General features: G+C 38.4%; 1 protein-coding gene across 2 annotated transcripts; it reads left to right on the top strand.

Moving 5' to 3' along the window:
• On the top strand, positions 1-27,061 carry LOC139745574 (protein phosphatase 1H-like). Of its 2 annotated transcripts, none has more exons than XM_071655969.1 (9): positions 1-96; positions 15,459-15,830; positions 17,624-17,747; positions 19,106-19,372; positions 20,058-20,170; positions 21,684-21,887; positions 23,175-23,346; positions 25,522-25,673; positions 25,987-27,061. In XM_071655969.1, the coding sequence occupies exons 2-9, from the start codon at positions 15,583-15,585 to the stop codon at positions 26,183-26,185; spliced, it is 1,479 nt and encodes a 492-aa protein (XP_071512070.1). In that variant the 5' UTR covers positions 1-96; positions 15,459-15,582; the 3' UTR covers positions 26,186-27,061. The 2 variants fall into 2 exon arrangements, with proteins under 2 accessions (XP_071512070.1, XP_071512069.1); XM_071655968.1 differs by lacking the exon at positions 1-96 and adding an exon at positions 115-445.

Below are 27,061 nucleotides of genomic sequence, written 5' to 3'. Positions count from 1 at the left end.
AGCAGGTACACAGGTAAATATAGGGCCGGGCCTCGGCTCGGGTATTCTTCCAAGGCTACGCTGTAGTCGGATTTCGCGAACGCCACTCACTGAGATGTAAGTCAGCCAGATTTCTACAGCTTAAATGCGCATGAAGCCAGTAGAGTATGCAGCAGCTTTATACCTGATTACTGGACAAGTAGAGATTTTATGTAAAGTCTAGGTCCTGCAGTCTCAGCAAAGTAAAAGATGTCTAACGTTACTGTTGTTAGTGCTGTCCACTTCCTGTAAATCACAAATAGAGTCTAGCGTTAGTATAGAAATCTGCGATCTGCGGAATGCTTGCTGGGATGGCCGTGGCCTAAACAAGACCTCACTAAGACCTCGACCCTCATGCGACCTGATCAACAAATCGATTTGTGCAGTAATTTCTTGTCCACGGCGACAGCGCTTCATGAACTCGTTGGTAAGATCGTTTACAGATAATATAATATAGTGCTAGCACACTAGCTGTGACAATCTGCATACCGGTAATATTGCCAATGCCAATGGATGGCTATAATTTATAGTATATTGAGTGATTGACATGCCCATCTAAAAAAAAAAAAAAAAAAGGGGGTGGGGGGGGGGGGGGGGGGGGGTTGAGGCATTACTATTTACATGCATGTAGAACCCCCGACATAATAATTTACAAAGATAGGTATTGTTAGTAGGATATCTTGATTTGTCCCCAACATCAACCCAAACCCTGCCTGCTGCTGGCCCTGCTAGTGAGTGTTACTGTTAATTAGATCTAGACACTGGAATCCAGTAAAGGTTTCTCGCCATAATGATTCAAAAGCAATACCGGTACACTGTAGTGTAAACTTAATCTATAAATGCATTTCTTGTAATAGTGCTGTACATGGTTGGAATTGTATTTCCAGCTGTGTAAAACAGGTACTGGTATGGTTTTACTGGACAGCATGGTAATTCCTGAGTGATGTGCACATTTTTGCATACTATGACATTCAATACGTGCGGGACTTTGTAATTGTAGATTAGCCTCACAGAGCGTTATATGGACATAAAAATGTAAAAACGTCAAGAAATTTTCAAGTTCGACATTTTAAAGTAAAATAAGAAATTTGAGCCTCGATCATTCGCCGATTTTTTCTCTGTCGACCTCTCGTGTAGAATGTGTACAGTGAATCGTGGATATGAATTTTGATTCTGGTGCAAGGACAAGGTGCGAAAAGCTTCGATTATTCCATTACGAAAATCATGTCTGGAATTATAATGTGATTTAACACTCTGCAAAAAGACAACTTTTTGGAGAGGGGTATATTAAAATTCTATTTTCCAAAAATTGGAGTGAATAATTTTTATAATTGTGCCGAGTTCGTAATTTTCAAGACTTTGTGAATAACTGGTGCTATTTTTAGCCAAAATTTCATCCCCTTGAGTACAGAATTCAGAACCACGAAAAAATAGCGTCCGGTAATGCGATCCACTCTCCTATGATATTTTAAACTAAACACAGCACTATCGCTGTACAAAAGTCGCAACATCTGCAGGGCTATTCCACTACAGTTTGCCTGCCATATGCCATATATTGGAATACACAGTTTAAGCAGCGCCTCGGTCAACACAGCGCAAGCACAGATCCCTGACATGCATAATTCATGTCGCCGCAGAACCCACTGAGAATGCCCGCTGTTCCACCACTCACTCCCGATTGCTCACAGAATATTGATATCTAGACTATCGCTGTGCGATCGCAGCGATGAGAGAGCTACAAAATATCTTGACATTTCCTCCCCTCGGGCTCTCAATATCTTGGCATCTTCTCTCTCAGGCACTCTCCACTCTGCTGTGCACTAGGTCGTACCTCGTTGCTGATTGGCTGAGCCACGGCACTGCATTAGTGTGTGTCTCGCTCGTTTTCCTGCCAGCACATGCACAGCGCGTATAGGCACTGCACCCTACTGTATCTCACTCTTGTAACCCATTTATACATTTATGTACCCTCACAGCCTCACTGCACATCGCAGAAGTATCGGGTAGGTTGTTTGCCACCAAAATCTAACATTTTGAACATTGATCTATAGATGCACTTCAAGTTCAAACATCCTTGCACGTACATTGCACACACTCGCACATGTTAAAAGTATCAAAACACAGATAAATTGAAATCACTTGAGAATTCATAAAAATAAGAACATTGATCTATGCACTTCAAACACTCTTGCACATACATTGCACACATTCGCACATGTTTAAAAAGTATCAAAACACAGATAAATCACTTGAGAATCATGAAATTAATACCACAAGAATGAAAAAAAAAATTGCATGGACGCCCAAAACTACTTGTTTGATGACATATTCCTGGCACAGATTGCCTGAAAATTCCATTATGAAGGGCAAAATGACATGGAAAATTTACATCGTTTTCCAAAAAGCCAGGGAGGAGTGTGATAGGTGTCCAACACATCGACACTGTACATTGAAACCGACACGCCTCTATTTATAGCATTGTGCATAAAGAACGAACTTTCATGCATGTGACTATGCACAGTGCACATAGGAAGAGCATTATGTGCATTTCACAGGTATTATCAATGGAAGGTAGGGGTGTTGGTTTCAAAACACGGCACAACTGAGTTCATCAAAATAACAACCAACGCGTTCGAAGCAGTCATCTTGGAGCCTGTACCACAAATCGCATATTTAATGTGTGCTTGTGAATGCAGAGTACCGGTATTGGTAGCTTGCATTCGTATGGTGCAGAAATGGTCATGAGTGTAGGTACTCATCTTGGCATCAAATAAACGACAACATTGGAGTACAATGTACCTGCGATAACTGCAATGCAGGTGTTTACTGTGCCATATAGTTCCATTCCCTCAAACGCAGATATTGGTTACATCCGTCACCACTCTATTAGTCCATGGGCCAGGCCTGATATTGGTACCACCTTTGATGGCAAAACCTTTTTGGTGTCATTTTGTTTGTCAGGCATAGATATGCTTATCAAGCTATGATAGCATTTCCAAATGAGTAGCTTAGTCATAATAAATGAATGTTTAACCAATTTGTTTCGTTGTTATATCCCCATACTTCTGAATTGAAACTAACCGCTATACTAAGAAGAGCACTGTCTTCTGTATGTTCACAGATGTTCTGTTGTTGTTGTTGTTGTTTTTATATTTAAGGCGCGTCATTCAAATATGAATATTTACGCCTTTATCTTTATGATATCATTATTTTACATATAACTAATTACTCACAAATAATATACTTTTTGCAATTATTTTTATGCGTGCTATATGTCTGTTGTTATACGGATGGGGCGAATAAGTTCTGGTGCATGCTGATGGCAAACTCTGATCAGCCCGGCTCGTTACATTGAGCAGGCTTCTCGGTCGCGCACACAGACCTAGATCCCTCATTTGCCGCACTCAGGACCCTCTGCCCAATGCTATATATATGGTGCACAAGCAGACTCCCGAATGCGATATATGGACATTAAAAATAATTATTCCATATTTACTTTCCAATAAATAAACATAAATTACAATTAATTCACAATTTTACTTTATGTAATAAGCAAACATCCGGTTGTGCAGTGTGCAAATCTAAATTAAACAAAACCTAAAAAAAAAAAAAAAAAAAAATATATATATATATATATATATATATATATATATATATATATAATAATAATAATAATAATGTAATTACCTGCATAACTCACAGTATCAGACTTATGTAAGTCTTTTGGAAAACCTTCTTGTTCTCTTCACATATAAAATTAAAGCCTTCAAATGGTTAATATTGTTTGTGGATAATACTTACGGATTCTTATATCCGTTGATCTTGTGATTGTAAATGCGGTGCGCTTAGTCCTTATTCAAGGCAGCGAAGGGAATATCCAAAGGTTATGATGTCCACAGCGCTTAGTCTTTATTCAAGACGGCGAAGGGAATATCCAAAGCTTATAATACAGTGTCTATCCCTGATCTAAAAACAACAACAACAACAAAAAACAATTCCTCGTGAATTTTACCGTATTTTTCCATTATTTATAATTTTCCGGTGAAAACTCTACGGTGAAAATGCTAATACCACACCAGTGTCGCTTTATTTTCCATCCAGCAATGAAAGATAATGCAAAAACAATGTACCGGTACACTACAATACATTATAATACAATTGTAAATGATATTGCAAATGAACAGAGTGATTTTTGTTTAAAACTGATGTATTTGTTGAGAGGGTAGCATAAAAACAGTATAGATAATCCCTTTCATTAGGAACTTTAGATATGATAACGGTACATTGTTCTAGATAAAGACTAAGCGCACCGCGTGACAGCTGTGGACATCATAACCCTTTGGATATTCCCTTCGCTGCCTTGAATAAAGACTAAGTGCACCGCATTTACAACAGAGCACCTGTGGACATACAGAAGACAGTGCTCTTCTTTGTATAGCGGTTAGTTTCGATTCAGAAGTATAGAGATATAAAAACGAGACCAAATTGGTTAAAAATTCATTTATCAAGCTATCATAGCTTGATAAGCATATCTATGCCCGGCAAACAAAATGACACCAAAAAGGTTTTGCCGCCTCAGGTGGTACCAATGACCCATTTTTCTGGTCTTGGCCCATGGACTATATAGCCCATCTTTACAGGCCACAAAATGCAGGGTAGCCTCGGGGTAGCCTTGGGTGAAGAATCTTTCCATGAGAAGATTGTGTCTAGCTGTTAAAGCCCTTTTTACACTTGTGTTTCTTAACCCCGGACTTTCTCTGACCCAGGACTATCGTTAGTCCCGTACCGATTTTTTCAGCTTTTTACACTGGCCAATTAGTCCCGTACTATCTCTTGTGCGGGGCTAAGGAGAAAACTGACCTTTTTACACTCGTATTTCTTAGCCCCGGACTTTCCAAACCACATGAATATTCATGATTACGCTGTTTACTGTACACGTACACGCACGCACCGGCAGCACTTGATTACCTCGTTTCTGATTGGTCAGTGAGGGTTGGACTTCGTCTCCGTCGCTTAGCCCAGGATTATTTTTTCATTCTGTTTACACTCACTTGCTTGGCACCGCCTAACCCTGCTATTTTGTAGGGCCAGATAGTACCCGACTATCGGTGGGGCTAGCCCATTTTGGCAAAAACGAGTGTAAACAGAAAGTGGGCTAAGGATAGTCCCGTACCAATGGTGGGGCTAAGGCCCCCCCTTAGCCCCACCATTGGTACGGGATTAAGCAAAAATTCAGAAGTGTAAAAAGCCCTTAAGATGCAACGCAGTGGACTGCCTCGGGGTAGCCGTGGGGTAACCTCGGGGTAGCCTTGGGCAAAATCTTACCCTGCGATCGATCAGGGTAGATATGTGGGGTAGCCTCAGGTGGTTCCTACCCAGGGATGGTGTCTGTTAAGATGCTTGCGGGGTGAATCTTCCCCCGAGGTGTCATTTGACCAGTGCTGCACCACACAAATCCTACGAACTCTCCCTATGTATTAGCGTGACCAGACGCTGTGCAAAGCACGATGACTTCTGCACAGCGTGTATTGGGCTGTGTGTATTGTACCTATATAGTCGTCACACTCATCGAGTACTGTGGGTTGATTGGTATGGTAATTGTAATGGACGTGCTCTGATTGAACATGTGGCTGATTTCATTACTTTATTTCTTTTTGAAAGATCCTTAACTCTTTATGTGCCATGTTCGCACGTCCGACTCAGTCAATGGCGTGCCAACTTCGCACATTCTGCTCAAACCCACAAACCTCACGTGCATGTGAAATGCTTCAAGGTTTTATGACATACAAATGCATAATAGTCATTAGTGTTGATTTATGATACCCTCAATTTGATTTTATTGTTTGTTTCTGTATATTTATTTTGTTTGCATGCATACACGTTACCAACATCAATTCATACATAATTACACAAAGCACATGTATAACATAGATAGACATGAAAGATTCATAAGAAATATACAGCAATACAAAATCAATGTCATTGTGAAAAATACATAACATTAAAAGAAATATTAATCTTTATGAGTCAACATTGTGTTGGATGTGACGTGCATATAACATGTATGGTTGAGTAAATATGTATCAAATTAATAATAACTATATAAGAGTTTTAAAAAATACAAATGAATGCATGTTTATGTCTAATAAAGGATTGTTTAAAAATCTTGAAGGTTATACCGGGTGTCCCAAAAAAAGCGGAACGGTGGATTTTCAGTACCTTGCGTTTTGAAAGTGATATATTTTTTGACACCATTAGAAAGAGCATCTTCCGCAGAGACAATGACATCAAAATCATTAAATTTGGTTCGGTACTTTTAATTCTACGCCAATTTCTGTAGATGCAGTCATTTTCAAATTTTTGTGACGTATGAGATAATAATTGAGGTGCGACACGCGTTCCATACGGTGAATTGTGTAAGTTCATTGATCCATGTCAAGAAAAGATACAGCTTTCACATTGGGCGCGTACACATACACAGGGACACAGAGAGAGAGAGTGACACACACACTGTTTTTATCCTGGCCCGCGCCCAATGTGAAAGCTGTATCTTTTGTTGACACGGATCACCAAGCTTACACAATATCCACCGTATCGGTATGGATCGCATGTGGCGCCCAAATTATTATCTCATAAGTCGCAAAAATCTGGCGAAATTTGAAAATGACTGCATTTACAGAAATTGGCGTAGAATAAAAAGTACCCACCCAAATTTAATGATTTTGGTATCATTGTCTTTTGCGGAAGATGCTCTTTCTAATGATGTCAAAAAATATATCACATTCAGAAGGCAAGGTATTGAAAATCCACCGTTCCGCTTTTTTTGGGACACCCGGTAATCGTGCGTGTGTGTGCGTGTATGTGTGTGAACGTACAAAAATACTTTTGCGGTGAAACAAATATATCTAGAAACAATCCGTATATTTTTGAATAATTTTTCTTCTATTTTTCTTCAGATTACTTGGATACGCCCACAAAAAACCTTCCAAACCAAGATTCTGGTACCTCATCTGTCCATCAATGCTGAAGTACTATATGATTAACAAAAGACATTGGAATGCACCCTCCCCAAGACTGAGCAAACTTAGCTTTTGTTAGTCTTTTGTCTTTTGAATAGTCACATTAATATCACAGAAACATGCAAGTTATGCTGAGTCGAGGGGAAGGTGCATTCCAATCCCTTTTGTTAAACATATCAATACTTTAGCAATGATTGACAGATGAGGTCACAACCAGAATCTTGGTTTGGAAGGTCTTTTTGTGGGCGTATCCAAAGTAATTAGAAGAAAAATAGAAGAAAAATCATTTAAGAATATATAGATTGTTTCTAGGTATTCGTTTAACTGCAAAAGTGATGTGGAGGGTATCAGGAATCGACACAAATCAACATGCATTTGTATGTCATAAAACCTTTCATCTTCAGAGTATCTGTAATCTGATTGGCCAAGAAGAGCGTATCCTCCCCGCAGAAGGTTTTCGAGCAATGCCTGTTGAAACGGGGCACCCAGCGTTTAAAGATAATATTAAGTTTTGGTACCTCAAAAGTTTCCCTGAATTTCCTTTTCTTAGTTTGTGTGTCAGGTTAAAGTACCTTTCATATAACTAACACTGTGAGACTTACTCGCCCCAAAGTGCTCTCATGTCTTTAGTAATCATGCAATTAACTGCGACCAGCAGCCCCATACGCATAGCGTAATGGGGCTTCGCATTGTAGCATTCAGGATCATGACAGATTTAGTATCGCGGGTAAATATAAACTTAAAATCTAAAAATTTCTTCAATTTGAAGATTTACCAATTAAGTTGAAGTATTGAAAACAGGCTTCGGGCAACGTTTGGTTCTGCCAATAGTCCCTTTCTGTTCGAATTGATGACTGAATGTGACTCGGTCGAGAGGACCTTGGGAGAGCTACATACACTGAATACTACGGCCAGCGCATGCGTACACATCACATGCGCACAAATTTCAAATCCATGAACGGATAAGATGTTTGTAAGTAATCTTTTTGCCGGCGAACACCGGAGAAGGTCTGTTTAGACAGGGCTTAATACTCAATAAAACTTGACTGGTGTATATAAATACAGTCAGTATGTTACAAGTAATTTCTCCCTGATATTTGTTCGTATTCATAATGCGTAGCCACGAAGGTTGTTTTCATGAAGTCAGCATATGTTGTTGTTATTGTCTCTATAAGGCACATAGAGTTGTGAGTGATTAGCATTTTTCTATGTTAGCACTTGGCTCCTCCAGCTCAGTGCTGCTCTTCACTGGCAGCTTGGCATTTCAGTATTTCAGCAATGTGTTGTTGCTACTCTAGATTTCTATACACCGGCATGTTTCTATCCAGGTGAAGATAACTCCCTTTTGTCTGTCAGTAGTAGCTCAGGATTTTTGAGAAGGGCATAACAGTAGTAGTAGGAAAATTTTGTCACTTGAAGCTGAGATCTTGGAGAGGCAAGACCGTTCATATGGGGTCTGTAGCAGCTGCAGCAGCTAGACTGCTAGGGTCGGCTGGTAACGGCTTGAGCCGACGCGATGAGGTTGGGGAAACAGCAGCTTCTTGTCATCAGTTAAAACTGTAAGTGAATAATTTTATTATATCCCTTGTGTCGTTATGCAGAGTTATTATTTGAAACTGTACTCCGCTAAGGAAAAGTGGTTCTGGTAAAATGACGAGATATTTTATGTAAACCGCCTCTCATTGTATAACGCAAGCTATTTGAGAACAGCTTGAATTATGTACAGTGTATGCATTGTAAAATTATGTGATAACTTGTAATGCAGAGAAGTTATCCCCTTGCACTGTTTTAGTAAACTAGCAGGGGTCGCACTTAACTTTTTTTTTTTTTAACTAGCCAGGCGGACTACTTAGAATCAATTTTGACACTGAAGCAATATTTTGGCTAGCCAGATGGACTAGTAACTTCAGAATTTTGTGATTTTGGGTGGCCAATGGCCAGCGGACCATCGCCAATTTCGAACCCTGGTAAGGCGGTTGAATTTGTTGGAAGACAGAGTGTATGGTGGTTATTGGCATTATGATTAAATTTTCAGGCCAAGCGCTGAAGGGCTTGTATCGATATTGTAACACTGTAGGGAGCGTTATCAAGCAAGGTAAATGCTCAACTGGAGTCAGAATGGTTTTGTATCAGTAGAGACTGTAGTGTAATTATGTGAAAAAATTTCTTCTGTAGACATCAAAATGATAGCTACACTAGTAACCTTGAATCATTTTGAATTTGTGACCGTGCATCACAAAACGAACAAAAAGTCGCACACACTGATTTTGTGTGAGGATTGAAAATAGATGAAATGGGTCAACCTAGCCGATCTTGACTTTTTCATATTTTCTAAAAGAGCAAGTCTTCTTCTCCATTATACTAAAATTTGGGATCATAAAATGGGCAGGAAAGTGTGTTTTTAGCAGTTTATCTCGAACATTTTTTGGTAGAATAGTGTGATTAGGTGTGTCTTTAGAGTCCACTTTTCATTTCTTAAAAACCTTGTACACACTCCTCACTTTCAACTCTAATAACTTTTGAAAGAATGATGCTACTGCTTTGAAAGTTGGGATTACTTATGAACAGAATGTGTTAATAAGGCATGCTCAAATTCAGTTCAATCTGATAATTCCTTCATTGTTGTTACTCCTGCGGTTTACATCCTGTTTTTTGTCCCATTCAGGTCACAGCCAGCACGGCTTGGTGAAGATTAAGCGCTTGAATAGACACTGTACTTCATAGCCTCTTTTCTCAGTCCACACCTTTCCTGAGTGTGTGCTTTCTTTCCAATATATAGATAGGTTAGGTGAGTCCATTGGATTTGAGTTACACGTCATTTTAAAGCTTTGAGTTACACGTCATTTTAAAGCTTAGAGTCTGCTCTTTCATAATATGCCTTTAACTAAAATTTCACATCTGGCGACTTTCTGTTTGTTTTGTGATGCAGGGTCACATTTGTGTCTACTGATAATGAATGGTATAGTATGGAGGGTAGGTAGAGTTTTTATGCCGTGGTGATTTCGTTAATATACGACGTTAACGTGGGTCAACTGTGGGTAAATCTTGAAACCCATGTAAGCAGCTGTGTGTATTAAAGGCAACTCCAGCCTGCGAGGATGAAACCTCGAGCCACTTCGGACATGGAAGTCCAACCGCCATAACTGCACATCGGTAAATTGTCACCTCAACGAGAGGTTGAGACACTGTTGTAGTTTGTCATTTTGCTATGAATAGTAATTTCCCACCCTGTTTGCCTCACCTGTATTTTACAACCTTCTTTTAATAATGGCAAGCCCACACTTGATTTATCCGTCTATGACTCATGAAGTCATTCTCATGCTGATCTCTGACCCCTTGTGTAAATTTTACATTGTAGATCTCAGTCAGGAGTCTGCTCCAGGGAGCCTGAATGGGAAGTATAGAGACACATAATATTCAATGATCGACTGTCTCAGGTGACAAAAATGCCTCTGTGAGGCATGCTTGTTTGCATTTTCACATTCAGTGCATACGGGCAGATAACTACAGGTCATAGGAATGAATGGGGGTTAATTGCTTTTCGGAACAAAGTTAGAAATGGCACATAATGGGTGTGCTCAAGACCTTGCAATACAGTATATACATAGTATTGCATTGACATTTCAGAAAACTGAACAGTTATTAATGAAATGTTAGACACTCTTGAGGAAAATTAATACTTCTGAAAATTTGTCAGACCCTACTTTGAGTGCATGGCACTCCTGCTATAGAAAAGCCATGTCATATTCTATTGTGAGGTTTTTAGATTGCATTTCATTTTGTGAGCTTGTGTGGATTTGAAGCCTGGGGAAAACTGAACAGGCCCTAGGGTTGTCAAGAATCTTTTGAGTGAAAGTAAGATAAACTTATTTAAAGATGTCAGATATTGGGCTTTAAATTATCAATGAAGTAATGTGACCTATTCCCAGATAATGTGTAATTGAATAATTAACCTATCATGTCCCCTCTATCTGATTAGCATTTTGACTAGAGCATGAGCCAACCTGCCGTGTTCATTAATTACCTAGTTTTCAGCTTGGCATGACATATTTGGGTAGCCATAGATACAGATGTATCAGTGTACAACAGAAGTGAGTACACCCCATGTGAACATTTAAAAATTTGAATGTAATTCTTTAAATTGTTTGTTTTATCTCACAAGTCTCACAGAGATTGTAAAAATGACATGGAATGATATGACTTGAGACAGAAAACTAGTATTTATAACCTTAATTTTGAAATATTATGCATACTTGAGAAAATAATAGCAACAGAAGTGAGTACACCCTGTGTAATATTTGCATGGAAACATGGTTAAATCTGGAGTTTTATGGTCAGCAGCACGGGTCATAATTTTCCTCAGCACAAAAAACATACTACATGACATGGCACTGCCTTATAATGCCCCTCTGCATTCTTTTATCTGTGTTTCACTCAGGACTGTTTGATGACTTCTTGGAGTGGTCAGGGTTTGACTCGCTTTAATTCTTGTATTAATTTATAAATTATTTAATTCTAGTTCTACTTACTAGTAAAATATAGCTTTGTGTGAAACATCACCCTGGACCCTTTTTATGTCATAGGAATGATGACCACTGGACCAATATTTCAGAGATGTCTCAAGGCCGATACAATTAAGCCCCACATGAATTGTTGACATGGTTGTAAGATATGAGGCAGCTGAAGTGATGCTCTCCACCCGTTTGTCACAAGAAAGCTTTTAGTGGGGCAGATATGTGAAAAAGATGCTCACATCCGGCGGAAAGTATGAAATTTTGCATATAGGGGTATTTTGAGGCGCTGATTTCAAAAATTGCCGGATCCGAGAGGTCTGACGACGGGGTCGGCCGCCATTTTGAATTCCAATATGGCCACCGTCAAAGATCCCTATCTTCAGTTCTGAATGACATTAGCCATTGGAATTTGATTAAAGCATGGTGATATGATGACTTCAATAACAGACTTATTTGATTTGTCTGACAAGCTGCATGGCAGCCAATTTGAATTTTTATACATATTTGCCATGTTGGAGTGTTGAAAATCTCTATCTCGGGTTTGTAAATTAGGCTACCTGATTGAGCGCGCGTTTGTAATTGATAGAGTGCGCGCTGCTGTATTTACATTGTGACGTCAGTGAAAGGTGCATTATGCTTCCTTTTTGCTGCACTTTTTGACATGCCCGTGAATGTTAGTCATGATGTTTGTCTTCGTAGTCACATTGGAATTCAAAATAGCAGGCATTGCGTTTGTCAGACACATCACATCAGTTAATATTTTAACTCAGTATTTTAAAATACTTGCTTACCCCTAATTTCAGGGTCACTCACCACTGAGAAATTGAGATAGGGATTTTGAATATTTCGTCGAGGCGGCCATATTTGAATTCAAAATGGTGGCCATTCGATGTTTGTCAGACACTCCAAATCAATCTGTCATCAAATTCAATGTGTCAAAATGCTCATGTGTACCAAATTTTGGTGCCACAGGTCATTCAGAACTGAAGATAGGGATCTTTGAATTTGTTTTATGATGGCAGCCATATTGGAATTCAAAATGGCGGCCGACCCCGTGATCAGATCTCTTGGATCCGGCAATATTTGAAATCAGCGCCCCAAAATACCGCTATATGCAAAATTTCATACTTTCCGCCGGATGTGAGCATTTCGACCAATTTTTGTTACATATCTGCCCTACTATTTAGGCGTTTGTTCTAGCAGGGAGGTAGTAAGAGATACTCTCCTGTGGGATAGCATAGTATGTCAACAAATATTCATGGTATTTTGATTTAAAGTGTAGGAACTGTGACTGAGGTACATGTTGTAGGTTGGGTCAGCACAGCAGGACCATCTCGACTCAGTATCCACATCATGCATTTTAATTTTTTTACTTCTCCTCATTTCATCACTGGTATTGGGCAGTATTGTAATGTGGAGCTGGTGTAATAATGTTTGGATCAGTCATTGCATAGTCTCATAGTAGGGTGATAAAATTTGACTTTAGGCTTGAAACTATAGAAGCTTACTGTGCAATAGCAAGGGAATGGCTGCCCTCTTGGTTTGCCAGTCAGTCATAGCTTCTATTTGATTGCTATGCACAACATGGCCAGGTGGCAGTAGGCAGCCAAAGGTTACAAACACCTGTAACACTTTAACTTAATGCAGATCAAATCCATGCTGCTCTAAGGGAATGAAACTTTGTAAGGGAGATAGAGTGAATAAAGAAGATATCCTTCATACAAAGTGGATCAAAGGTTAATCCGTATGATTCAAGACCAAGATTGATGAACTTTATGTGCATGTCATGAGGACCCATACATGTACTTTGGAGAAATGTGAATTCATGCTAAGGCAGAAGCAATCAAGTAGATTGTGTGGCACTTGCATTTCTCCAGTTTGTCAGCGAATGAAAACTTAACCTCTGCTGGCCGTAGGATTCCCCTACTGGCAGAGGTAATCAATCAACACAAGACAATCAATGTTTCCATTTGTGCTAAGTATTCCTGATCAAAAGCTGCTGACTTTCTGTCTCTTCGTAAAGAATAAATCTGGACTGGTAGAAAGTTAGTCTGAAGAGAAAGAGTAAAATTTTCTGAGGAAAACAATTAAAAATTGGTCAAATTCAGATGAAAATGAAATAAGTCATGAAATTGTTAATTTTCGGTAATTTTCACAAAACAGTTCTTGAGCATTCAGCATGAATGTACAAATAGTGAAACAATGTTGTCATCCCCTCACGACTTGCCATTTGTTTGTATATAAAATTGTGAAATATTTTATTCAGTTATTTTTGGTCTAAATGCAAATATTGCCCAGTTTCAAATCCTGACATATCTGAATCTCATGATCACTATTTTGAAGTTACTCAACCAGGAATGATATTATTTCTTTGCACTTTCATAGCAGAAAATTGAATTTTGCAAATGTTTTATCTATGATCAATTTGATGCTCAACTTTTAATCTGACTTGTATTCCCCTTCAAGCATGATGTGCCATTCCCAAACTGAAATAATGCCACTTCTTTCGGTAAAAGTATCCAAATACTGTCCTTGACAGAGCAGAAGGTCTGCCTCAGTAGTGATATATGCCTCAATGAGCTGGTCAAAATTCTCCTGAAGGCTTCAATGATGATAGTGAATTTACTGACATGTGACATGATCCTTGCCTACATTGTACTCTGTATGTTCACCCTGTTGCCATTGGTCCCCTCCCCTTGCACACCTCCTGGAGTGGGGCTCTACGTCAAGCACCCGTACCGAGGACAGTCTGTTGCTACTCCATGCCACAGATTGAGCTTAGTGTTCTTTGATAGTAATGCAGATATCAGTAGCAGCTAGTTAATGCTTCTTTAATAGATAATCCAGAGATAAAACTGTCCTTAAAAGAAAGAAAGATGATGTCTTCTCTAGTGTGATTGGTGAAAAGATCTGTTAGTAAAATGTTCAGATCAGATCATGTTCAGATTAAGTTCAGGGGCTCAGCCCCCCCCCCCCCCACTATTTTTGCATTATACATAGGAATACATAAGGTCTAACCACTTGGGCCCCCACTTTTTTACCCCGGAAGTGACACCAGAAAAACATGGTTAAGCTTTTGTTGTTCTCTTCCAAGCTGATTATCCCCAGAAGTTGTACCAGAAGACTGCCACTGAAGGCCTTTTTTTTTCTTTTGCTTGTCAACTGATAAAATCCGGAAGTGGCATCAGAAAATTGTGCTTAAGGCCTTTTTGTTGTTGTTGTTGTTGTTGTCAGTGACTTAAACGAAACCCAGAAGTGGTCCCAGAAAAGTAAACAGAGCCCCCACTTTTAAAAACACTGTGCAGGCCCTGTTTTTTAAGTCTGATTTTTGACATGGGAGTATAAGAGAATTGTTCATGGTAGTCCTGCTAACATTTTGTCAGGAATGGATCTGATGTATGATACATAGTACTACAAATATATTCAATGTAATTTAACCAATCTTGTTAGTTTCATTCCAGTAAAATGTTTGATTTTACATTAAATCTGTTGGGCCAAGTTTAGGAGGCGAGATTAAACTTTTTTGAAAAGTAAAGTACATACTTTTTACACAGTGCAAAGCACTGGATGCCAGTCAAGGAAATCAAGCAAATTAGCATAGAGTTGTATGAGTAGAATGAAGCACCGATAATGATAATAGTAAATAATTCATATTGTGCCAAATTCCCTTTGCAGAGTGCTCAAAAAAGGGCCAGGCCATAGTGACTGGATTGCAAAGGAAAGGAATGGTCGGAGGCTTCCTACTGACATCACAATAGAATTTGACGGTTAGAAACAAATTGCAGTGATTATGATGTGAGAGGAAAGTCATAAATTTGTGACAGTTGTGTCAAGATCAAGTGCAAGATAATAGAAACATACATGTATAATCAATGCCTTCTTATATTTCTATCTCCCTTTAAACCAGGTATTCTATGCTACACACCTGCCACCTCAGTCAGCCAGCCAGCCATCCAACTAGCCATTTAACCAACTGTCTGTGTCTTGCTGTGTCACTGCGGTGACATCTTCAAAACATCTTCCAAGCCGCAATGCACCGCTTTCGACAAGCCGTCAGCAATGTCATGGCAAATGTTGCCACCATTCAGCATGCGGGCAGATTGCACAATGAAAAGTCACCAGAAGACGATCCAGAGAAGGAGGAGAAATATGAATACTCCAGGGCAGAGTTTCTTCAGCTCAGCTCGGAAGAAGTTACCATAGCAACGGACATTGTGATCAGGCCCATAATGGTTCCTAGAGATCTGTCAAAGTTACCATGGTACTGTGGATATGCAGAGTAAGTCATCCTCGACAGTACTTGGAGTGCCGCATGACTGCAAATCATGTAACATACTATGTTTTACTTTGATGCACTTGTCAAGTGCATCAAATATGGATATTTTCCAGTTGTGAGTAACCCACATTCTAAACTTACAGGAAAAGTGCAAAATTACAAGGCATCTGAATGCAAGTATGTAGAAACTATTAACATAGTTGAAATGTAGTTTGTCTTCACTTCTTGTTTCATTACCCAGGAGGAATGTTGGTATTTGATTAGTTAATGAACATATCTTGATATTGTGTGATATCATGTATTAAAATGAATAAGAAAAATTAATTCATGCACCTTTGCTGAGAGTGTCAGATGCCACTTGATTCTTTGTATTTTATGGCCTTCATCGTGAACACTCAAAAAAGAAGTCTGCTATTAGAAATGAATGTATTTATTTACCACTTACTGGTTGTTTTAATAGGGATGTACACATTTTTGTAGATGGAGTATAGCTTTTTATTAGTTTTATGGTTGCTGTGGAAGTCTATCACATCCTATCTCTGCAGTTCTTGCTACAGTATAGGGATAAGCCTGTGGTTGTGCATATAGCATGCTTGTTAGAATCACCTTTTAGGGCAATGTCAATGATGTGCATATTTACGCCAGAGCAGCTGGTAGTGCATGCTGTCAAAGTTGGAAGATGCTGCATTCATTCTGGAAATTAGTGTTTCTCATTATATATTGTGTAGCCAAGCCATTGCAGTAATGTGTGTAGGAGGGACTTTCGGTGAAATTTTATGTTATTCTGTGTCAATGCATTCCTTTTCTGTGAAAATAGTGATGCTGCTTATACTTGTCAACATTGTGTCTGTGAGTGACAATACTCGATTGTTTATGTTTACAAATAGAAATTTCAAGATATTTTTGAAAAAAACTAGTCGAAAGCATGGTGGGAAGTAAATACAAGCTGGGTCTGGATGTGTATAGCAGGGACGGATCCAGGAATTCTGTTGAGAGGACGGTGCCTTTACAAAATAAAAGGGGGGGGGGAGGCGCACGCGCCCCCCATGTTTTTCTTTTTCTTTTTTTTTATTTTGGCAAGAAATAAAGGCAGGGCATAGGCCCGGTGCACTCCTCCTTGGATCTGCCACTGGTTATGGGTTAGAGATTATGTGGAATTATGGGAAGTTATAGTCATAAGAAATCTTTTAGAATCTATTAAATTACTGTAAAAGAGGAAATTTTCGCGGTGTTGAAATTTTCACGCATTTCGTGCAACCAGAAACTAGCGTGAAAATAAAAGCATGCGAATATTTTTGCATGCCATATGTTCCTTTGGTTGATGTCTTGATTCCGCGGAATTAAAAACACGCGAAACTCTTCTCACCCGGCCAAGCGCGAAAAATGAATGGCGTGAAAATATCCACTTTTACAGTAGTAATGAAATGTTATAAATTACTGCTGACATTGACAGTTTCCATATCATTCTGTTTCCCAGTGATTAGTAATCAGAATATGAAATGAAAGATTTAATTTTCTTTGACTTAGAAAAACTAACCTCGAAATTTTAAAGGGAATTTACGGATTACTGGATCTGTAATATTCTGTATTTCACATCTGTTTTAAAAAAGAGTCACAAATATTGCTAATCCTCCAGCTACAGGACCTTTTTTGCCACAAGATTTGTGGATATTGAAGAATGCAGTATATTTAGATCTACCGTAGAGAATTATCACGTAGGTACATGTAATATGGGTGAATATACTGTGTGTGGCTCTCTTTTTTTCAGTTTCTCATTCTTTTTCTCTCACAATCAGGGTTGTGAATGCTGGGAAGAGTAAACGGAATGAAGACCAGGCAGCAGCCAGGCACATGGTGATTAGCCACAAAGACAGGGAGAAAACACTGGACACAAGCCCAGGAAACGGGATTCAGAAAAAGGTTGAATTTTTGTACCATTTCAAGAAAGCCTTTTTGAGACAGTCTTGTGTGCATGTTTATTTCCTGATAGATTGTCAGGGCAATTGAGTGTAACCTGAGCTCACCTTCAATAGGTACTTCACAGAAAACCACATCTACAAGTACATTGTAGCTTGTGTAATGGATTTGACACATTTACCTGACAATTTAGGACTCGGCATGAATGGTATGAAATGATCTACCAAAAAGGATGACATTAGAGGCCAGATAGATGCTCTAAAGTTGTGAGTCATGCTATAGAATTGGACAACCTGACAACATGACTGTACTTTGTTTGATATACAAGCTGTATGTAAAACTCACAAGTTCATGTGGGTGAAGTTGTAGCATGAAAGGGCATCACAGTAAAACGCTCGTGTTAAAAGCGAAGGTCAAATGTCTTGCATGCACCATAGCGTGTACTTACACACTGCAGATGCATGGGATATAGAAATCAAGTGGGAGATCATTTGCAAGGATGAAAGAAATTTCTCGCAAGTGTTCCCTGTTTGATTCCCCTTTGAAGCTCCTAGGTGATTACCTGAGAGTGACTAGCATGAAAGAAGCATAAGAGTTCATATTTCAGCATGTCCTTGACATAACTTATAAGTCATCTGTGTCATTTTTAAACATTGAGTAGAAGATGTCAGAATACTTGGGGGAATCAGAAGTATCCACTGTATGTGCATGCCACTAGAATGTTTTACTGATTTATACGTACTGTATCATCTCTAGTGCAGCATGAAATGCACAACATGATATGTAGATTCTGTGTTGTAGTCCTTGCAGAGTCAGATAACAGAAACACTTTGTCACAGTGTTCATGAATGTATAGCTACTTTTGTCAGTGTTGCAAATTATTACCAAATATTGTTTTCACAGGTAGGGTTTGAGGAATTCATAGGAAACAAGTGAATGGTTTCACTTAATGGTTGTCCATGTACGTTGTAGGTTGTATTGTTATATGGGATTATTATTTTCTGCAGTTCAAGGCGAAGTTGTTTGTCTTGGAAGGGCCGTGAAATGTCTTTTTTCAATGTCAGGGCTCTGGCCATGTGCTGAAAGACTTTCAAAGTACTGGTATTCATATTACTTTTATAGAATGACAATTTTGAGTTGTGTTAAAGTGCATCGCATGTAGCAGTCAGCTTTCTGCCAATTGGAATTGACATCATGTAGTATGAACTTTCATTTTCAATTTTTTTACTGCTTTTTTTTTTTTTTTTTTTTTGCAGTTGACATTGTATTGTATGCAGAATTTTGTCTTGTTTTGTTTTGCAGTGTGAGCTTGGTTTTCTCAATGTATCAAAATGTGAATCATATCTCTTATATCTTTTCAGGAACTAGATCAAATTCCATTCACATACTTTGGTATTTTTGATGGCCATGCTGGATGTGGGGTGTCTGTCATGGCATCAAGGGTGCTGCATGATAAAATCCTGTCCAAGCTGGAGTCGGTATATGACCTCCTGGCCAGTAGTTCAGTTGAACAGCGGCAATTCACACGTTCTGGGGACCAGCGACCCAACAAGTGGCCCTTCAGTGAGAAGGAAGTATCTGTTGAGAGCCTCATTGTTGGTGCATTCGAGTCTGCATTTGTTGAAATGGTGAGTTATCTGTGCTGGAGATTGAACAAAGTTTATATAATGAGAAAAAAAGATTTAACTGTATCTTTCTTACTGGCAAAATAAACCAGGGGCAGTTTATGTAGAGTTGTTTGAGATCCAACACCAATGTGATAGGTAGTGTACTCCCTCTAGGCTGTGTTGGTCAATTAGCACTTTTGCGTGTGTGCTTCCAACTGCTAAAGAATTGGTGTGCTTCAGTTTTGTTTTTGTTTTTGTGTGTGTTCTGCCAGTCTCTTGCCAACAAAACTTGAAGTGGACTTTAACTCAACACGACACCGTCATAGCTGTCAGGGTTTGTAACTTGAAAATGGTACAACTTCTTTCAAATGAACCATCAGTTTATTGAGACATTGTCCACAAATGGACAAACAGTCATGCTTTTGAAGTCCATGGGTTGCCTTGTTGATGCACACTGGCTTGGGAATTTTTGAAGGAAAGGTTGTGGTTAGTTCATGTACTTGAGGAGAGAGGTTACATTTAATGCTGTGACTGAAAGAACTAAAATTATAGTGAATTTATTGTCCTTTTCGTCCGTTTTTTGTTCAACAAACTTGCAAAGCCAGTAGTCCTTTGATTAGTCATGTCTTTCTGGAAATGAATAACAACATGACATTCCTTCAGAGATTTCATTTCACTGCGTTAGTATCTTTTTTAATTTCCACAGGATGAACAGGTGCGCAAGGAAAAACTTGAGTATCATATACCTGGAGGTTGCACTGTGTTGGTAGCTGTCTTCATTCTAGGCAAACTGTATGTGGCCAATGCAGGTGACTCAAGGTAAGATATGCTTAAATTTGACATTACATACCTTAGCTTATGTTGAATAACATCATATGTTTCAGTCTCAGAATAAGGCACACAATATTATATTCTTGTAAACCTTTATTGTTAACCCTTCAACCCTGCGATCATTACCTTTCACCTCTCAGAGTTGTTTTGTTGCCATTTCTTTCTCAGAGTCTTTTTTTGATCTCTTCCTTTCTCAGAACCTTTGAGATACTTTATTCTTCTCACCTTCTTTTCCATAAGTCGTCCATTCTCAAAGCTTTTTAAACTTTGAATTTTTAAGAATATATTTATTATCCCTTCAAATCATAAGAACCATTTTGAAAACCTTTTCTTGTCAGAGCCTCTGAGAGCCTCATATTCATGGATTTTGTTTGTTTGTTTTTTTGGTCTGGCTTCCATGTTATGGATCATTTTTATTCACTCTGCCATTCTCACAACCATAAGAGGAGAATGAAACCCAAATATGCAGTCGTATGTGTGGATTGAGTGAATAATGCAGAAATATCAGTAGAACACATCAGTGAAATGCGAGGAAAATCAAGCACTCCATTAAAAGTTATGAATGTTAAAGTTTGGTACCATAGTTGCTGAACAAGAAGACTACAGCAATTTGTGATATCACAGTTAGGCAGTGATATAAAGAACACAGAATTCTGCAAATGTTCATTTTTTATGTAAAGTGCACATTTCCTTTCACTTGTTACTGACAAATGTGTAAGGTAATATTATTCTCCCTGCTATAGGAAAAAGGTAAGTCAAGTGCTCTTTTCATTATGCCAAAAAAGTTAAGATATATTGAATTTTCAACGTATTTTCTTTATATTGTCTTATCATTATCTTATTATACAGTGATGGCTGTGCCAAAACTTCACAAGTTCATAATCTTTGAACAAATATTCCTCAAACTTCACTGATGTATTCTACAAATATTTCTGCACACACTCAATCCACATATACAATGTATGTAGGTTTCATTCTCCTTTAAGATTCTTCAATCATCATTGCTCTCTTATATTCATGTTCTTGAGCCCCCAAGACATGTAGTATGTGCATACATGCTAGAACTTGACATGTTTTTTACCGTAGATCATATTTCTGTTGTGACAAGTTCCCAATTCTCCAGGCAGTAATATTTGATTGATCATAAGGTGGAATGAACAGCCGTTTCAATCACTCAGGCTTTCTTTGTGTAGAGACAATTTTGTCTTCCTGATGTATAGTGTCATCTACACTGAAGCATTGCATGTCAACTTTTTAAACTTAAAAAAAAAAATTAAATCTTGACATCCTTTTTCATCAAGTGCTTTAACAACACAAGCATGGAAGGTCTGCACTTCTGAAAGTTGGCTTGCGGTATGCAAGTTGTGAATCTTTTTAAGTAGTACACCATCCACATCATTTAATTAAGTTTGCAATCTGTTATAGCTTATGATATATTTAAGACAAATTTTGTATTTCTTTTGTGCATTTGTGTATTTCTATTTGTTGATCTGTGATATAGAGCAATCATCTGCCGGGGATACGACATCATCCCCATGTCAACAGACTTCACTCCCACCACTGAGAGACAGAGACTACAACAAGTAGCTAGCTGTAACCCCCACTTCCTTGGCAATGAGTTCTCCCACCTCGAGTTCCAGAAGCGGGTCCAAAGAAAGGACCTGGGCAAGAAACTAATGTATCGGGACCAGAACATGACAGGATGGTGAGTTGGGCATACAGTACAGTCCGACTTCTCCTATCCGGCCTCCTTTTTCGGCGTGATCGTTTTCTTTTTTCACTCTAATAATTACGGGGAAAGAGGAATTTCAAACTCGAACAAAATTCTTACACAAACTCACATGAATTACATATTATTCCCAACATAATTGGCATACATTCACATTAAATTTTCATCTAAATAACACGCATTCATACAGTCACTACCCAAAATTTGGGACCGATAGCAAAGAAAAAGTTTCAGTGTACACTACTTGCAATAGGTTACATGTACATTTTGTACATGTATAATGTACATAATGTAGCTACTACCATTTGGTAGGCAGCTGTGTGTATGAAACATCGAGTCTTCCATATATCCAAATCCCTTGTCCGGATGAGTGCCGGTCCGGATATATCCGGATAGGAGAGGTCAGACTGTACTGTACTTTGTAGTGACTATTTCTGTTTTACATTTTGTTTGTTTCCTTTGTCCTTTCTTGATAGTTCATATCTTGACCTGATGTCCACATGTTATTGAAACACAATATGCAATATTACTACACAATAATTCGTTCTTATGTGCTACTGGTTATTCAGGAAACATATAAAAATAAACACAGGGGTGCCATTTGCAAACGACCAAAGGGCCAAAAAATGATTTGGAGAGGTACATGTAGAATGAATGTGTGCAAAGTGCACAGTCCAAGCCCCAGTCCCTTTAGGTGCCCTTTGGCCCTTCTCTAATCACATAATAACTTCTTGGCTTTCTTTGTAATATCATAAATGATTTTCTTTGAAGCTAGATCTTTTTGCTCTTTTGTTTCGAGGTTGGAGCTTCCGAGCTTACGCCTGTCTGCATGGCTTCTTTTTGTTTGTGTGCTGTCTTTATGCAGTATGCACACTGTTTGCTACTGACTGATCAACAATTTGTTGTCATTGTGATGTTGATGTAATGTAACAAGTTAATGTGATTTAACATTTCACAGGAGTACTTTCATGTATCATTGGTATGTGTCATGTAAACCAACAATGTGATTAAACTTAGTGCAAAGTAACTCAGATAAGAATGTATAATTTGTTTATGTTGTTGGTATAGTTCACATAATATATGACTACCAGTCTGATTGTTATTCATCCAATTGGGAATTCATCTGTATGCATGTAAATACCAAGGTATGTCACTTTTTAGATATGCATTTTTGTGCTTTTATGTAACATACTCATTTGTTAATTTACAATGTATTCATCAATTTTTGTAAAAAGCCTTCCATCTACTTTTATCTGCCATCAGGGCATATAAGGAAGTGACAGAGGCTGACCTGAAATTTCCTCTCATTTATGGTGAGGGTAAGAAGGCCCGGGTACTAGCAACAATAGGTGTAACAAGAGGATTTGGAGACCATGAACTTAAAGTCCACAGCACTGACATCTACATCAAACCATTCCTCACACCTGTCCCTGAGGTGAGTGCATTCATCAAAAAGTGAAGTTTTTTTTCCATTTTATTTTTGTTTTAAGATATTGTACTTTATAGAATGGAGAGATTTTGTATTATATTACACAAGATGACTCGGTATGTCCTCTCACAATGATGATTTTTTCCCCCCAGTGGTGTCATACTTGTGTGAGCTTGAGTTGTTTTTCACTTTGCTCTCTGATGAAATACACTCTCAGTTTAATTATCTTTGTTCTTGTGAGAAGAATATCACAAATAATTGTTATAAATGGCTTGACACTAACTTTTCTCATTGGTGGCCTATTCAGGCTGCTAAGATCTTTAAATATGAAATTTTGGTGGCCTGAAAAGGTATGTGGTGGCCCAAAACAAAAGCAAATGTAATGATCCATTTTGAATCTTAGTTGCCCAATCGGACTACCAAAAGAGAGCTTTTTCAAAAATTTGGTAGCCCCACATCAATTTTTAGTGGGCCTGGGTCACCGCTAATATTGAGGCCTGTACTGTGAAACCAGGAACATTTGCAGCATGAAACTTCTGCAAAGTACCAAATATTACTGGATTTACAAGTATAGTACATTTACATGTACTAGTAATGTAAGGATTTGTTGAATATGCACTCCTGACCGATATAAAACACAACAAAACTAAACTTACATTACCAAACGTGTAGTTAAAAAAACCCCTAAAAACAAAAAAGGAATGCACATATATACTACAGGTGCTCGTAGTTGATTTCGGAAGCTTATACAGCCTTGTACTGGCATTCAATACATTGTGTGGACAAATCTTTCATGTACATTTTACTTTTGAGAATCTTTGCTCCAAGTAAAATTTCATGCACATGAAAATTTCTTGATTTAAAATATATTTATGATCGGTCAAATTAGTACCGTGTGACATCCCTTAAAGGACAAATTCACCTTCATATGCATGTGGACTGAGTGAATGCAACAATATCAGTAGAACACATCAGTGAAGTTTGGGGAAAATCGGACAATCCGTTCAAAAGTTATGAATTTTTAAAGTATCTGCGCAGTTACTGCTGGATGAGCAGACTACTACAGTGTATGATATCATATGCGTACAACGACATAGAGCAAATAAAAAGAGAATTTCATAAAATTTTACTTTTTGAAAAAAGTGTACATTTCCTCAACTCGTCACGGACGTATGTTAAGGGTAATATTATTCCCCTTGCCTTCTGAAAGAGGGAAGTCAAAAGACCTTTCATTAAGCGAGGAAAGTGAAAATATGTTGAATTTTCTTTATATTTTCTTTATATCGTTGTACTCATGTGACATCACAAGCTGTAGTAGTCTTCTCATCCAGCCTTCAGTGAGCAGAAACTTCAAAAGTGCATAACTCTAGAACGAATTGTCTGATTTTCCTCAAACTTTCACTGATGTGTTTTGCTAATATTGCTGCATTCACTCAACCCACATGTCTGTGAAGGTGAACTTGTCCTTTAAAGGGACATTCCAGACGATTTTCATAATTTCACATCATGTAGTACATAAATCGACAACTCCATGTATAGATTTGTGGAATTTATTGTGGTTCTTGAGCAGAGAAACAATACTTTGAAAACCTTAAACAAATTACACTGAACGAGGATGATGACATAGGAGGTTCACATATTTCAGAAATGTAGCAGTGTAATTTCATAACAATACCGCTTGCTTGCGAGTTCACCTGTGTATAATCTATGCATGCCTTCTTCTTTTGTTCTGCTTCCATGAGCCCCAACTCATGCATTCTTATGGGACTCTGCCATTTCATCATCCTTGTCATTGCAATTTGTTCTAAATTTTGAAAATATTCTTATTCTTCATCCCAATTATCACAAATTCTGAAACTCTGTCCTCCGTATAACAATTTATAGTTGTTCAAATGTAAAAATCTGAAAATCATCCGAAGGTCTCCTTTAACTTTGTCTATAGTTCAGTCGTGGTCTTAGTCTTAGTTATTCTGTATTAAAGAAATAGGAAAAATCAATTTTATTTTAGAGCAGTGGTAAATGCTCTTTCATGCTCTATTCTAGCCAATATTTCACTGGCCAAAGGCTGATGTGACATAAATTTGCAGATTTTCTTGCATTTGTCATTCATATTATCTAGTGTCGTGCATTCACAATTATATACTATCAAGTTACATCAACGTGTCCTTCTATTTTGTGCAGGTCAAAGTCTTTAATCTCTTTGACAAGGAGCTCACAGAGTCAGATGTCCTTATCATGGCATCAGATGGATTGTGGGATGTCCTGTCCAATGAAAGGGTGGCTGAAGTGGTGAATGAAGTCCTGGACAGCTTTCCACCAGATGACTATAAAAAGTAAGCTCTTCAGGCATTGTTTCTCATGTGATTGAGAAATTTAATCACATGTGATGTGTAACTGATACTTGATGAAACACTCAGTAGCATACACATGCAACATCTAACATTTGAAAACAGAAGATTCATAAGTGTTATGTTGGTTGATTTTGCTTTTTTTTTTTTTTTTAGATAGGCTCGTGCATCTGTGTTAGATACTGTAGTTTGGTAAATTGCTTTCAAAGACGATAAATTGAATGTTTGTTGAATAGGACTGAGGCCTCTTTTTGATGATAAAAACCTGAAATGTGCATGTATTTTTTCTTTCCTCCAGGTATGCATCAGCAGCTCAGGAGCTGGTCATGGCTGCCCGAGGTGTGCTGAGGATTAATGGATGGAGAACATTGAAAGAGAACAAGCAGGGCTCAGGTGATGACATCACAGTTTTTGTCATTCCACTCAACAAGCACTATGGCTTGGACCGTCAGAGTAGCCTCACAGAATCCAACGACGCAAGCCCCATGAGTAGCTAGCGAGGCACCCTAGACTCTCTTGGCATCTCATACCAACCAGAATGAAAGACTAGAAGCAGATGCAGCTGTGGTCAATATGTTGTTACCTACCAACACCTGCAATATGCAGGAATGTTCCAGATTCTTAAGGATGAAGAAGTAAAGGTAATTATTTGGCATTGAAATGATGCAAAGCAATTCTCAAGGGCCATATATCTAGCCATATGTCTCTTGCAGAGTATAGCTTAAAACAGCTATGTATCATTTCTGTGACCGAGATACTTGTGTTGTGTTTTTTAAGAGAGTTGGAATACTTGATACATAATGATAATTGCACCATCTATAGTAACAACCATTCAACTTTCTACAAGTTGCAGTGTTGCTGTAAATGATGCATTAAGTGTGTGTTACAGATACAAATCTTTGATGCTTTGTTGGCCAGCTTGATACTCGTGAATGAGTGATATGATGAGAGGAAAATGCTGCTGGTATGGGGAGAAATATTGTCATGGAATTCAAGTTGATTTGTGCATTAGTTGGAAAGTAAAGCAAGGTGTCAAATGCAGTGGACAAGCAAGTGACTTGCAAGAGGTGGTTAGTTACTGCCAGGAATTACCAGTATTGACTGTAGTAGGGAAAGTGTGTGATTAAAGTAAGACATGTCACTACCATGCTGACAGAGTCATGTGTCAGAGTGAACACCTTGTTCCTCAAAGTGTACAAACTGTGGTAACAATGTTCAGTTTCAGTGTATGGTCTCCTTTTTGAAATGTAGAATAATCCGCTGAACTGACCCTTTGCCCAGTAGTTGTAATGAGCCACTCTGTAGGGTGACCAATTTTTAGCTTGTCATAATGTACACACATGTCTGTTCCAAGCCCTTATCATTCATCAGTT

Source organism: Diadema antillarum, unplaced genomic scaffold, assembly GCF_040938485.1.
Source record: "Diadema antillarum isolate AM-2024a unplaced genomic scaffold, OU_Dant_1.0 seq00001278_RagTag, whole genome shotgun sequence".
NCBI classification, from domain to species: domain Eukaryota; kingdom Metazoa; phylum Echinodermata; class Echinoidea; order Diadematoida; family Diadematidae; genus Diadema; species Diadema antillarum.
The sequence above is the reverse complement of the archived record's forward strand: the minus strand, read 5'-3'. Positions and strand labels throughout refer to the sequence as shown.